The following is a 14373-nucleotide window of genomic DNA, read 5'->3' as shown; positions in this document are numbered from 1 at the left end:
AGTGGAAATTTTTCGCAATTAACCGCAATTAACGCACAAGAGAGCTATTTAACACCATTTAGAACCATCAATTCAAGCCCAACCATATCCTTCATAGGAAAACAGAAAAATTCTCACAAAAATCAGAAAATTAGCTAACTTCACTCTAATCCATAAAATCTTCCATAAAATCCACTAGTTAGCTACCATAAGGCACCAATTGGCCATTATTAGGAACAAAAAATGAGTTCCAAGCAAAATACCTTAACTCTTCAAGAAAGGTAGTAGCTTAGGGGTTTTTCTTTCAAACCAACTCCACCAAATCTTTCAAACTCCCTTAGCAAGTCGATTTTGTGGACTAATTCACGAAGTAATCGGTTGGTTTTCAAGATTTGTGCAAGAATAGAAGATAAAAGGTTGAAGTTTTCTTTTCTTTTCTTCCTAGAGAGGTTCGGCCAAGGAGAGCATGAAGTGAGGATGATTTGGGTCAAAATTGGTCTTTTAGTAAAGTTAAAGAAAGTTAGGCAAAAGTTAGGCAAGTCAACTCCAATAAGAAATGGACACTTGGCACTTTGTTGTTGTTTGAAGTTATTTTCTTGTCTCCCCATGGTTAATCCATCTAAGTAACCTCTAATTACCTCCTAACACCTAGGAATTAAATCCCTTTATGCAAAATTTAACCTAATTGGCCGACTTTCTCTCACTTAATGCACTAGCGGATCCCACGTCTAATATACACTCCTAATTTCTCATGAACTAACTTATACTAGGAAAATGACTTAAAACCTATATTTAATGATAAAATGTTGATAAAAGTAATATAATAAAGAAAATAAAAGAAAACGGGTGCACAGGAATACAATAATGCCTAAATTAAAAAAAATTTTCTGGGTTCTCACAGTATATCATTACACGTGTATTATATATTAACTTTAGTTTACACGTGTATAAAAGCAACTACTTATATTCATATATTGGTATCTCAAGACCAATCATTAAACACGAATTACAGAGCATGTTTGAACAAAAAATACATATTAAAAGTCAGTGTTAATGACGATAATTACTCTGCATGCATGCAAAAATTGCAAATTAAATGAGTTTTAGTAACAATGCATAACTGTCACGATGGCATAACACATTATCTTTGTTTAAACATGGCACGTGGCGATAGATCCTTTTCAAGGACCACACAAATTGGCATGCAAGACAATCTTCTACCACCATAACTAGCATTCTTTGGCCCACAAACATGAATTTATGTGTAGCAACATATTCTGGATAGAGGTTCGGTTTACCAGCTTTGATCACTTATCTACTCCAGTCGTAGTTGCCATAATCACTGCCAAAGCTCCATGCATAAGGAATTGCAGTGCTGCTACCCACCTATACACAATGTTATCCACTCCATTATTAGTGTTTTTGTACATTCTTTTGGAATGCGCAGAATATTATTCACAGTAGTGCAATGGGGTCAACGAGGAGGTAATTCATGTACCTTAGATGAAAACCGTGGAGTAAGGGAATGAGCACCAGCATCATAGAAAGTTGGTATTTCTGAGCTAGAATCACCAGTCATTGGCTACAATGACAGCACAATGTGTTCATAGAATAAACTTACAGCAGTAGGCAACAACACATCAGAAATTGAAGTTAAATAAGGATTGATTCTACCTGCATTTCCACATTCATCCTGCCACCATCTGTAGAAGTAGACAGATGAGTGGACAGCTGCATAGACCATCCACGCATTGATGATTGATTATAATCACTTGTGTGTATATTCCATCACAAGCTTGCAGTCTAGATACATCATTTAAACTTGTCTATCTACTGCTGTTGCTTTCTCCAAATGTTGATTGGTGGTAATGCACTTCATCAAATTCTTCATTATTACCAGGTTCATCTGCTTCCTCATAAGAGCAGTTATCATCTAAATTGTTGGTGTTCAAAGGACACTTCCTTTTGTTATGGCCATCATGTTTCCTACCAAAAATAAGAGTTTATACAAGAATTTGGTAGGAGTAAAAAATAATATTTCATGACTGATGTCCATTGTAGTTCACTCACACACATTTTCCACACGAATAGCAATTGACCTTCTCCTAGGTTCTTGTCTTCGGCTGCCTTTTGATCTTGCTCGTTCTGGGTCTTTAACTCCATAGTTATGTTGGGATTGACCTGATGTAGGTTCAGCAAGCCTTCTATTTTCGCTCAATTGACTCACTTCAGGTGTTTCTCTTTCAATAAAGCTCAATATGCGCTCGTATCCAACATACGTCTTGGAGGCATAGAAACACATTGGCTTGCAACCAGCCATCAATCTCCCATACCTAGCAAGCTCAGTCACATTATCTACTATATTTTGCACTACTGTAGCCCCTCGCTGAAATTTTTCCCTTGCCTTTCGTGTCCACCTCTTCATTATAAGGCAATCTGGGATTCTTTCTATCCGTTCAAGTAGCATAATTCTAAACATATGTGTGCATGGAAGGCCAAGGGTTTCAAACATCATACAGGAGCATACAAGCATCCCATTTAGGAAGGTTTGCTGGACCCTGAACCTGCCGTTCTCCCGTGAGTGTTCAACAAAATGTATTTTTGTGTACCGATCATCAATGAAGTCAAATCTATTATACATGCCTTGACTTTTAATAGTATTCTGGACCATCAAAAATATACTTCTAGTGTATATTTTTGTTGCATGCTCTTCTATCCAAGGCATATCAGTGGTCGGAAGGAGGCTTGTTTGTTCAGTCTCGGCAATTAGCCTATTTTTCTCATGTCGTATAGCGACAACTCCCAAATCGAATACCTGCATGAACTCAAATAATTTCAGCTTCGCTGTCAAATGAATCTTCAGAACGTCATTCATCTTCTCACATCTTTGGGTACTTTTCATCTCTGCAAAGAAATAATCTCGGAGATATGACACAACCCATTTATCACGTTTTTTGTAAATTGATTTCACCCGGTCACTATCTTTCATGTCACAGTCAATAACGGCTTTTTCCCATTCTCGCTCAAATCTCTGGGGGAAACCAATTATTATGCATGCATGAGGAGAAACGCTTCATGAAAGCTTTATTTGCATTGTACTTTGCATTTTGTTGAAGATGCCAGCAACAAAGCCTATGTCTAGCTTCAGGTATTATATTTTTTATGGCTTTTTTCATAGCTGGGTCTCCATCTATGACAACAGAAATTGGCTTTTTCCACCATTTGCATCGACTAATGTTTGAAGGACCCAGTCAAATGCACCCTCATCTTCATTGGATACTAAACAACACGCAAATATACACATTAAGAAATGATTATTTGCTCCACATAACACCACCAAGGGTTGGTTGGAGTCATTTGTTCTGTATGTAGAGTCAAAGACTAGGACATCACCAAAGCAATTGTAACCGTATAAGGACTGTGAATCTGCCCAGAAGAGCCGCATTAGTCTATTTTCTGAATCTGTATGATACTTGTAATAGAAATCATTATCCAAGTCCTTTTTCCCTTGTAGGTATGCAATTGCACCCTCAGCATCACCATGTATAATCTCATTCTTACGCTCCCTTTCTATTTTATTATATAGATCTTTATTCTGAAAATTAACTTTGTCATAGCCGCCTGCCTCCAGTGCAAAGAGTTTCATAATCTAGCTTGTTCTTGTCTCGAGCCTTCGCAATGCATATGCATAAGCATAGTCTGCATCAGAAACATTTCGATGTGCTCTCAGAAAAATGGCAGTTGAGGGCGTTGCTAATAGAGGATTGTGCTCCCGTAAAAATTCAGTGACTACAAATTTTTTGTTGGGAATGCCATACTTGATTTGAAAGCAACCTTTGCATTTCACCCTGGTCACAACTTTTGGTTCTCTCACTCGATTTTCCATCGTTTTTCACCTTTCCTCACGTTCACCCTCCCTACAGCATAGCCATTTTCTATAACGTGTTTTTCCATCATCGTAATATTTCCGATCACTTCTTCTTATGCTAAAACCAATTGCTCTAGCATACACGAAATAAAATAGCTCTGCATCTTCTACTGAGTCAAATGTCATGTTCATGACTTGATCATATTCCAAGTCATCTACGCAACGAGTTTGAAAATTATTGGACATCACAATTTCTTGCATTCCTCCTTCTCCAGCTTCTTCTAGCATTCCTCTTCATTCTCCAGTTCCCTCTTTGGAGATTGTCATCCGTTCTCCTTCTAATTCTTCATTTTCATACTCCATCCAAGATAGTTCATGCCTACTCATTTTGCCTCCTTGACTGGTTTCTACTCCTCGCCTTTTGAACACTAGACAATCTGTTGCGTATGAATATTTTATTCCTGAATGTTTTACTATACTTGATCTATTTCTATTTTGCATCTTACTTCAGAAATTAATTCTCAAAAAGTGGCCATTACATTTTTTAAGCCAATAATAATAATATTTTGTATGAATAATTTCTCAAGGGATTTCTATTCAAATAATAATTCATTGTTTTCTTTCATACAATAGGCTTTTCATTATCTGTCCATTTCTGGACCACTAAAAACATCTACCATTTCAAAAGACAAATTTAGAGACAAAACCCAATTTATTTATTCGTTGTCTTCATTATATGACACATATAAATCTCAATAAAAAATTTATCGGCCATTCATAGATCTAAAATATATATTTATTTTAGATAGGATAAGATAATTACCTGTTACAGTAGAAACCTTGTTCTCCTATTCTTGGCTTGTTCTTGTTCAAATTCCCCTTTGTGAATATATCTGAGGCCAACTTTTCCATGTGCTATTTGACGTTATTTAAGGGCCTTTGTAATTTTTTTGTCCAATTTTTTATTTAATTTCATTTGCATTGGTTGTTGGCAGTAATAACCACCCCTATTTAGTTTTCACACCAAATCTCTAACCATATATCTGGTTTGGCATTCAACTCTAATTTTTTGTCCCACGTCCGAGGTTTTATTTGATTTGATTTGGTTGCCAACTACCTCATTGCATAATTTAAGATTGTGTCAGTTGAAATGCAGGCTATGTAGTTCATGTTTAATGAGTTCGTCAGAGATACAAGTTGCTACTTTTACACAATGTTTTGAAACTCGGACTGTTGATTGAATAGGTGAAGTGTTCGGGTCGAGATTCAATTAGTCGGATTGGTCCAACCCTGGTTTTATAACTAATTAAGTTCTATTAGTTATGGTTATAACTAATTAAGTTCTATTAGCAAATAATCAGATAATCGGTTCCTATGATTATAACTAATTAAGTATCTAATCTGATAGGCGACTCTTTGGTGCTAGCTAATCAGTAGACGGTGATAGATATGAATCATCTCGTTACGAATTTCTCAATGCATTGTAAGATATGATAATAATAGCTAATTATAATAATTAATCGGATAATCGATTTTGACGATTATAACTAATTAAGGCTATTTATAAGATTAAGTTAGACATATTCGATTAAAACTACTAATGTGATCTCATATGCTTCAATCAATAGTAATTACTTAAAAACATGTAATTATGACAAAAGTAAAAGGACACCATTGCTCTAAGTGGTAAAGCACGCCTTAAGACATCCATTAACTGTCAAATAACGCCTAAATTCCAATGTCAAACCTCCCATCTAAACATTGGCACACAATTCATTTAGAAATCATTCTACCCGCTCCTACTTTTGGCTTCTATTTCGAATTCGTGGACAAAATATAAATCTCCAGCCTATATTTTCATTCTGATGATTCCAATTTGTAGGATTTGTATATAAATTCAAAATTTCCTTCCAATATTAAGTAATGAAATTAGACTACAATTCAAGAACACTGGCTATTATTTCATCTCCCACCCATATCTAGAATATATTTCAAGATTACTTCCATGCATTATATAAGTCCCGCCCATGAGTGGGTCTTATATCTCTTGAATGTATTTCTGTTTATTCTCATTGTATCTATGGATGGGCTGTGAGTGACTGAACTCCTTAGTAGCAGATGATACTTTTCCAGGTGTTTTGGCTTATAAGTTGCTTACAAAACGAAGAAGAAGAAAAATAAAGCAGGAATATCAGCTCAGCCTCAAACATAAGTCTTTTTTCCTGACATTCTGATGATTCCAATTTGTAGGAGGTGTGTATAAATTCCAGAATTCATGAGTCATGTCCGCTAGCAAATAACTTTGTTTCGTGTATTTGTCTACAAGCTTATTCTTATATGCAGAAGCTAGTTAAGAGCAATGGCAGTGGTGAAACATTTAACTGGAGAATATATCTTGGAAGTTCAGAGAAAATGCTTGCAATTCAACAAATATATGCAAGTCTCAATTTCCAATTCAATTGCTGATATTTTGTCCCTTCGATGAAGACTAATGGGGGTCTATACATAGCCAACATTATTTTCTAACAGTCAGCAGTTGAGCAATTAATGATACAATGGAATAGAACTAATTATTGCCAGCTATGAATGTTATTCATATGTCTACTAATGGTCGGTAATTCTTTTGTAAATCAACTTCAAACCTTTTAAGCAGTACAACAAACCCAAGATAAAATATTAAAATCAAGGCAAAGCATCCCATACTTTCTAAGCATTACAGGAAAAGCTAATAAAAGATGGTCTTATAGCAGATCAACAACACAAAGTGTAAACAAAGAACCAGAAACATCGATAATAGCTAATTTTTGCTTCTCTACCAAAAAAATACCCAAAAACTGGTCTTACACATAATCGGACTCCATATCCTAGACCTTAGCTAACAAAATAAGGCATAGACACATAACCAAAAATACATAATATTTCACCATAGTTTGTGCAGCAACTACTTCCTTCATCATTGCCCTAATCTTCACGATTTCAACTCTTGTTCGCATGACCTCATCCCGAATTTGGCCTTGCAATTCGTTAATCGTTGGTGCAGTAAGGTGACCACCGGATTTCACTGTGTCCAGGGCATTTGCATATTTATCACACCATCCTATCCATGGTCGGCAACGCTAGATAGCTAAACTTAGTCAGTATGACCAAAAAGGTGGATGATTTTTTAACATTAATTTTCTATAAACTCTTTTTCTTAATAGATTGACCTTACCATTTCACCCGAGCATACATAGTAGTGCCTCCCTCAATTTGACTTTCCCACCACCATAATTCGGCAGAAGCCAATCTTGCACTCGCATAAGCGGTCTGGATATTTTGCAAATGATAATGCTGAATTTGAATAGCTATTGGCCATTATTTTTTTCGAGCTACACTATGCAAGTTGGAATGGTGTGAGAGAGTTAGGCGCAACAACACTATTTATAGACATTAATGGTGTCTAGTAATTTTTTTTAATTCATCATAAGGATTGCAGGTGCACTTGCATTTATGCCATTGTGGGCAGCCAACACTTCATCCAATTCGGTCTTATCGAAGTCACTAGAGTATGTCAGACTTAATAGATGGTAGTTGCAGTCCATGTGGAATATGAAAATAAACAAATTATGATAACCAATTACATAAACACGTAGTACTTGGAGTCATAGTCTTCCATTTCGTCTAACCTATACTGGGATTAATTTGAATCTTTTCACAATTGTTTTCACATAAAAACACATTATTTGTAGTCATTTATTCTTCCATTTTGTCTAACTTGTACTGTGATTAATTTGAATGTTGTCACAATTATTTTCCATTTTTTTTGCCATGACCAGTTAAATAGACATTAATGTTGTCACAAAACATAATGTCAAATTTCATTTTGGGTTTCAAAAACATCACTAGACTTACTACATTGCTAATAACCCCTATCATTAACCTGCTTACAATGTTTCGGGGTTCAAAAGGAAAACACATGACAAACCCATACTAGAAAATCACATCATTGTTTCTAATGATAACTCCTAACTAATTCAACTTCACAAAAGTAGGAGATGACTCTCAACCAATTGAGCTTCACAAAAATTCCTACTTCCACTAAAGTTACCACATATTCATGCCCGTCAAAGCTCTTGACTTTCAATTACATCACCAAAAAGAAAACTATCAGAAGGAAGCCAATTTGGATGCACTATGGCCGAAATATCTCTTGAAGGCCTTCAAATTCATCAATGCAAGTTTGTCTAGCTTCATTGGATGCATCCATAAATAGTTCAATTGCTCAGCTTCTCCTAGCTTGATTGGATATTATCTGAGTCAAGGCAAAGGTAAAAATCTCATTTAAACAAAAAATCAAATGCACACACATGAAAATTCGACATAGTTAATGAATGAGTGAACTACCTACCTCAATCTTGATCCCCTCCTTCACTTCATCGCATACTTCCATGTATTTCATCATGAACATAGCAGAGTCCCACCTACCAATGTTCGTGTGCAGCCAAAAAAGGTTATATAACAATTCACAGATTGAAAAACCAGGTCTTAAACTATTCAGCCAAACATAAACATAAACAAATTACTTGTTGATTTGCCTTGGGCACCAGCTGGGACTTGAGTACTCAAAGTCATTAAAGTCATATTTGAATTTTTCCCCATATCCCGCATATAGTGCACCACTAATCTTTGAACACTACAAAAGATGACAATACCAGTAGCTTTGAATCAATTCAAACTCTTCATTTGACGCACATCAAATATCATACATTGATGAAATATGTCATGTAAGAGTTTTCATTTCTTATCACCACCTTTGCATTCATCAACCGCAATTCATTGAAATCTTCGTCAGGGTATGGGTCGATTATCATAACCTTATTCTCCTTCAAGTAAATGACTGCCAAATTCCAATGTTTTCCATCCCAATTCAATGGTATACAAATTTGCAGATATCAACAATGAATGAAATTACTAATCCCATATTTTTTAATACATCCCATTCATTAATAACTAATGAGACTTGTTACCTTCTCATACTCTATAATCAAGCCACCAAATTTGTCCTCAGTTAGGTAATAGATATATAGCTTATCCAGTGTCATCTCATTTTTTGTCACCATTTCCTTCAACAAACAATTGCAAATATCAGCCCAAATCCAAAATCACATGAGGTGCTGACTCCTTCTACCAAGCAATGAACCCTATAGAAATGATCGTTGAGTTCAATTTATGTTCTTAAGAGACTTACCGCTGACCAACTCGGTATGTACCACACGCAATATGATGCATTCCCAGAATTTCTCCTTGCATGTGTCGTGAGCAAAGCAGAGTAACAATTAACAATCTAGAGGAACACATTGTCAGTATACTAATTTTTCACAATTAATGTTTTGTGATAAAAATACTTAATTATGTGAGATTTACCTTAGTTTCGACACACATATAAGGCAACAGACAAAGGATATGCTCTCGGTTAGCTATTTGGCCTCTAATTGTAACGACGACCTGCCTGCATGTGTTTTTTTAGTCAGATATCTATGTATGCATATCAACACCATAAGGGCAATGTATTTCTAAATATAATTTTAGGCAACTTTCACTTACTCCAGCGGCAATGTCATATTCATGAGAAAATCATGAACCACAGCACTAGCAGTTTTGCAATTATCAACTCTCTCTCCCCTTATTGTCTAGAAAGCTCAAAACAGAGGTTAAAGTTTGCATATTAGTGCCTCGTTTTACTATTATGGATGAGCTCACATTATTCAATATCAAGTTTCTTACCTCTAAAGCTCCTTCTGCTCTTTTCCGTGCTTCATTCCTTCTTTGGATAAATACTGATACCCTTCCTGCTAGTTCTTTCGGTTTTCTTTCATGTTCCCTGCTTGGTGTTTGTTTCTTGACCGTGTATTCATTTGTCAAGTTTGATGACATCTCCGAATCTGGCTCACCAATTTCAGGTGATTTTTTTGAGATCTTTCTTCTGGGTTCATTCTCTTGGACACAACAGCCCCCACTTTGTCTTTCGAGAGTTGTACTCTTTAGTTGAGGAGGCCATAAGGTCACCAAAGTTGTTACCTTTTTCAATGCCGATAACCATATGACTCTCTCTTCTTCCCCTATTCTTAACCATCATTTGCTTCATCGATTGTACTGGTGTGCTAGGAATGTGATTGTTGTTTTCAACATAGTGAAATCATATCCCATTTTTTATTTCCTGCTCACTTTCCGCTCAGCATCCTCTGCTTTACAGCGAATAGGCTTCATATGACAACCATCACAGCAGCCCGCACTAATTCTTCGCAGCTCCTTCATTATCCCAGACTCTAGATGATTCAGGGACTTGGATAAACCCACCACAATGTCCATAAGTTATTTCTGACTTTCCTTTATCTCAAATGTGCATCTTTCAAAATAATTGAGTCGATCCTCCATCTCCTCATAATTTTCAGCTCCCTCTTGGATTTGTATCTCTCCACTACTACTGTTGTCGCCGCCCTTACGCTTGCCTGATGGATAGTTTTCTCCACAACCTCTTTCGCTAGATGAACTCATGTAGATGGTGTTGGATTGCCTCACCCGTCGCACCATTATCACAAGACTTGTATGTCGGCAAATGTAAGACTCTTCATAAGACTAATAAGACTTGGTGTCAGCAACCCTATATGTCCTTATATATTAGATTCATTTTTTACCCTTCAAACAATTTATCTTTTTCGCATGGTTGGTCAAATGAAGGCTTTTACTTCTATAACTGGTATCCAATAACTACATCTTAAATCGTCCACTTCTTGTAAGTACGATCCAACGGCCAAATCACACACATGTTCACTTTATGGTTCAGATTAAATTTCTACCACAACAGACATCAGAATTATTTCTGCATTCTAGACGCGTCCTTTTTTACCTATATTCTAAGAAATTAACCTTTTCTTTCATTCATTGATTTACGGGCTTTGTCGATTGTCCCTACCCCAAAATCCCAATTGTCACATCAACAATTTGACTCCATGTGATTTAACATACACACGTTAACGCGCCTCAGTTGCATGATTGGTTACCAGTTGTATTTTGAAGAGGAGGATAGGCTGGAAGACATGTATTAAACATGTGATAAGTTTTGGAAATGGTTAGCTCTACCTTATACTCTTAGTTAATTCTTATATCTTTGACTTAAGTTCCTGCAGAAAAAAAAGAAGTATAAAATACACAAAATTCCCTTGTTGTATATTGAAAGACACAAAATTCGCTTATTCTTTAAAAATCCCCACATAAGCACCTTATATTTTAAACTAAAATTGAAAGGTAAAATCTGACCTCTTATCATCATATCTTTGTTTTTTCTTTTTTTATTCAAAAAATTTATTGCTTTATTTCCTCCCAAATACCGTCCCTCTTTCTTATCTTTTTCCTTTTTTTCATTTTCCTTTCTTTTTCTTGTTCTTTTTTTCTTTTCTTCTTCTCCCTCCGCTACCACCTCTCTTGTAAAACCCACATTTTTTTTTGTTATATTCACTTTTTTTTTATTTTTGCTTATTAATTAAGTGGTAATTTTCTACGGGTAAAAAGTAAAAAGATTCGTAGAGAATGTTAAAGGGTAATTGGGGGTTACCGAGGAGATAAGATATGATAAACTAAAATTCTAAACCCACGTAACCAATATATAGTGGGTGGTTATTAGGGTTTAAAACACTTATCAAAATAATTAAAAGTAATGACGTCGTTCCTAATTCTCATTATCTGCCTTCTCTTAGAACAAGAACCATCTAGGAATAGAGAAGAAAAAGAAGATGTCGCCGTCGAACAAGCAGACAACTAAACATCTAGACCTATCCGACGCAAGTTTAAAAGATTTAAGGTAGTCCCACTCGAACAGTCAGACAAAGGTGGGTAGTACTTACCCTTCTGAATTTTAAAAGTTCAACATGAAATTTTTATTGCTAATCCTATTTTGATGTGTCAATTTGAAATTTACTTGATTAAATAATTTGCTTGAATATTTATGTAAGTTTAATTTTTGCCATATAAAGATGGACCATGTGAATTATTTGAAACATTTTGATATGTTATTATATACAAAATAAGTGGTATCTTTTTTGAAATCAAAGAACTATGCAAGTGACGTGTGAAATAAATTTATGTCGAATAAATCTCAAAACAGTCATAGAATAAACAGTAAGGGCTATAGTCCTATCCAATGATTATGGTAGCCTAGTATAGAATTCGGCCGATTGACAAACTCATGGTAATTCGGTATAGAATACGACTGATTGACGATTATGGTAGTTCGGTATAGAGGTCGACTGATTGACCTATGTATGTAATGAGACCAATCGCTAGTCATGAAACCTATTGGTCGCCCACCTAGAAGAGATTTAATCTCTAAACTGAGTATTCAGAAGTCGATTATTGCATGTACTTGTTATGGGCTGATATGAAATGATTTATGACTCTATGACATTCATGTACGGTTATGAATGAGATATTTACAAATTGCTATGTCACCCATTATTACTTACTATTTAACGAATAATGTTATTTTCAATAATTATGCATGTGAATAGTATGCAAACAATTTGATATATATATATATGTATGTATGTATATGTAAATCTATGGTTGCATGATTCAACAGCGGGGTAGATGCTACTTATTGAGCGATTTATCGCTTAACCCAATTTTTATCACTTTTGCAGATCCTGAAGAGTGTGAGTTGGTTTATATTGAAAACCCTGAGAATGATTTTTATTAGTTTTAAGTGGACAAAAATTAGCAGTCTAGCTACTTTTGGCTGTTAGTTTTATTTAATTTCTTTTTCGTTGTCTCATCTAGAAAATAATTGTACGAGCTTGTTGGATACTTGTAGACTATCTTCCATTTGAAATTTGTACCACACTATATTTAGTTATGCTATTTATTACTTTCTAAATTTTAGTCTAGTTTAATGTTGTCTTGTATTTTTGAGCAGAACTTGAGGATACGTTGGATATCATGTGACTGGCACGTGCGGGTTAGGAGCGTGACATCTCTCTTCCTCAATTTTCCTCCCCTGCCACCCGCCACCCACCACTGCCCAAATTGCAAATTGGTCAAAATCCAATCTCTTATTCCCATCTTGTAGATTTCAAGGGCACCATGATATCCAAGGGACGAAGCACTTCTTCCAACTCATTCCATTCAAGATCTTCAGAGTCAACATCTTCATAGACCCACCTGTACCTACCCATTTCATTATCAAACTCTTTTCTAGCGTAATATTATCCTTCAAATAATCCCGAAACTTCTTCTCCCACCAACCATTTGTGATGGTATCGAGCCAAACTAAAGGAATGATGAATCAAAACAGCAAAAATGAATGAAACAGTAATGTGCCTTCAAATTAAGACAAAGCTCAATATTGCTTTATATTGAAATAAGTAACAATACAGATTCAAAGAGGGATGGAGATAGGAAGAAGGTGAAAAAGAAAGAAGGAAAAACTTGGAGAAGAGGAAATCAGAGATGGGAATGATTCTCCCAAATCTACTTGTTAAAAAATATTTCTCTTGTCCTAACAAAGCAAATCAGACTATATAATTGCTATTGCTAACTAACTAACAATCAAAAGTATCAATGACACGAGGACACATGGCATTCTTCCTGAAAAATAACAATAGCTACTCCATTCACGTTGTTTCTAGTACAGGCATGTTTTCGCTCTCACACCTTTGACTTCTTCCAATTCATTTCACGCCTTCCTTGTTGGAACCACCCTTTCAACTTATTTCTTCCTGTTTCAATTTCTACTCGATGACAATTGCTCCCCTTTCAATCAATCTTGACCTCAAGATTGAAATCCAAGGGACTCTCTTTCAATAGCTTCTACATCCTCCTATGTAGCTTCAGCAGTAGAGGTTTCCCATCATCGAATGAGCCATTGGATAGCTGCAACATTCTTCTTTTTGACAATTTTTGATCCAATACAGCTAATGGTTCCACCCTCAGATGTTCTTTCTCATCTGTGTTAGGCAGTTGAAGCACTGGAGCTACCTTCTGTCCTACTTTCCTCTTCAGCAAAGATATATGGAACACAAAATGCACCTTGGTCCCTTTTAGCAATTTGAGCCTATATGCCACATTTCCTATCTTCTATATTACTTGGTATGGACCAAAATACTTAGCAGACAACTTGGTGTTGTCCCTCAATTTTACTGAAGTCTGTCTGTATAGCTATAATCTTAAGTAAATCCAATCTCCCATACTAAATTTCCTCTCACTCCTCCTCTGATCAGCATACATTTCATCCTATCTTGAGCTTCATGTAAGTTTCTGATGAGTAGTTTATCCAGTCTCCGACTATCTTTCAAATGATCTTCTACTGAAGCTATCTTGGAGTGAGCATAATGTCAAAGAGCCAATTGATGGGGTGGCATCCGATATAAAGCTTCAAAGGGGCTCATGTGTATGGTTGTATGATAGGTAGTATTATGCCATTATTCAGCAAGTGAGAGCTAGGCATTCCACCTCTTAGGTTCTAGGTGAGTCATGCACCTCAAATACATCTCTAA

General features: G+C 35.7%; 1 protein-coding gene across 1 annotated transcript; it reads right to left on the bottom strand.

Moving 5' to 3' along the window:
* Positions 1-1290: 1290 nt before the first annotated feature.
* LOC113780286 (protein FAR-RED ELONGATED HYPOCOTYL 3-like) lies at positions 1291-2968 on the bottom strand. Its single transcript, XM_027326100.1, has 5 exons — positions 2079-2968; positions 1854-1965; positions 1654-1710; positions 1478-1561; positions 1291-1365 (listed from the first exon to the last, which is right to left on the bottom strand). Exons 1-5 carry the CDS (start codon positions 2966-2968, stop codon positions 1291-1293), a joined length of 1218 nt encoding a protein of 405 aa, XP_027181901.1.
* Positions 2969-14373: the final 11405 nt, after the last annotated feature.

This window comes from Coffea eugenioides, chromosome 8 (genome assembly GCF_003713205.1).
Source record: "Coffea eugenioides isolate CCC68of chromosome 8, Ceug_1.0, whole genome shotgun sequence".
NCBI classification, from domain to species: Eukaryota; Viridiplantae; Streptophyta; class Magnoliopsida; order Gentianales; family Rubiaceae; genus Coffea; species Coffea eugenioides.
Note: the sequence above shows the minus strand (reverse complement) of the source record. Positions and strands in the feature narration are given on the sequence as shown.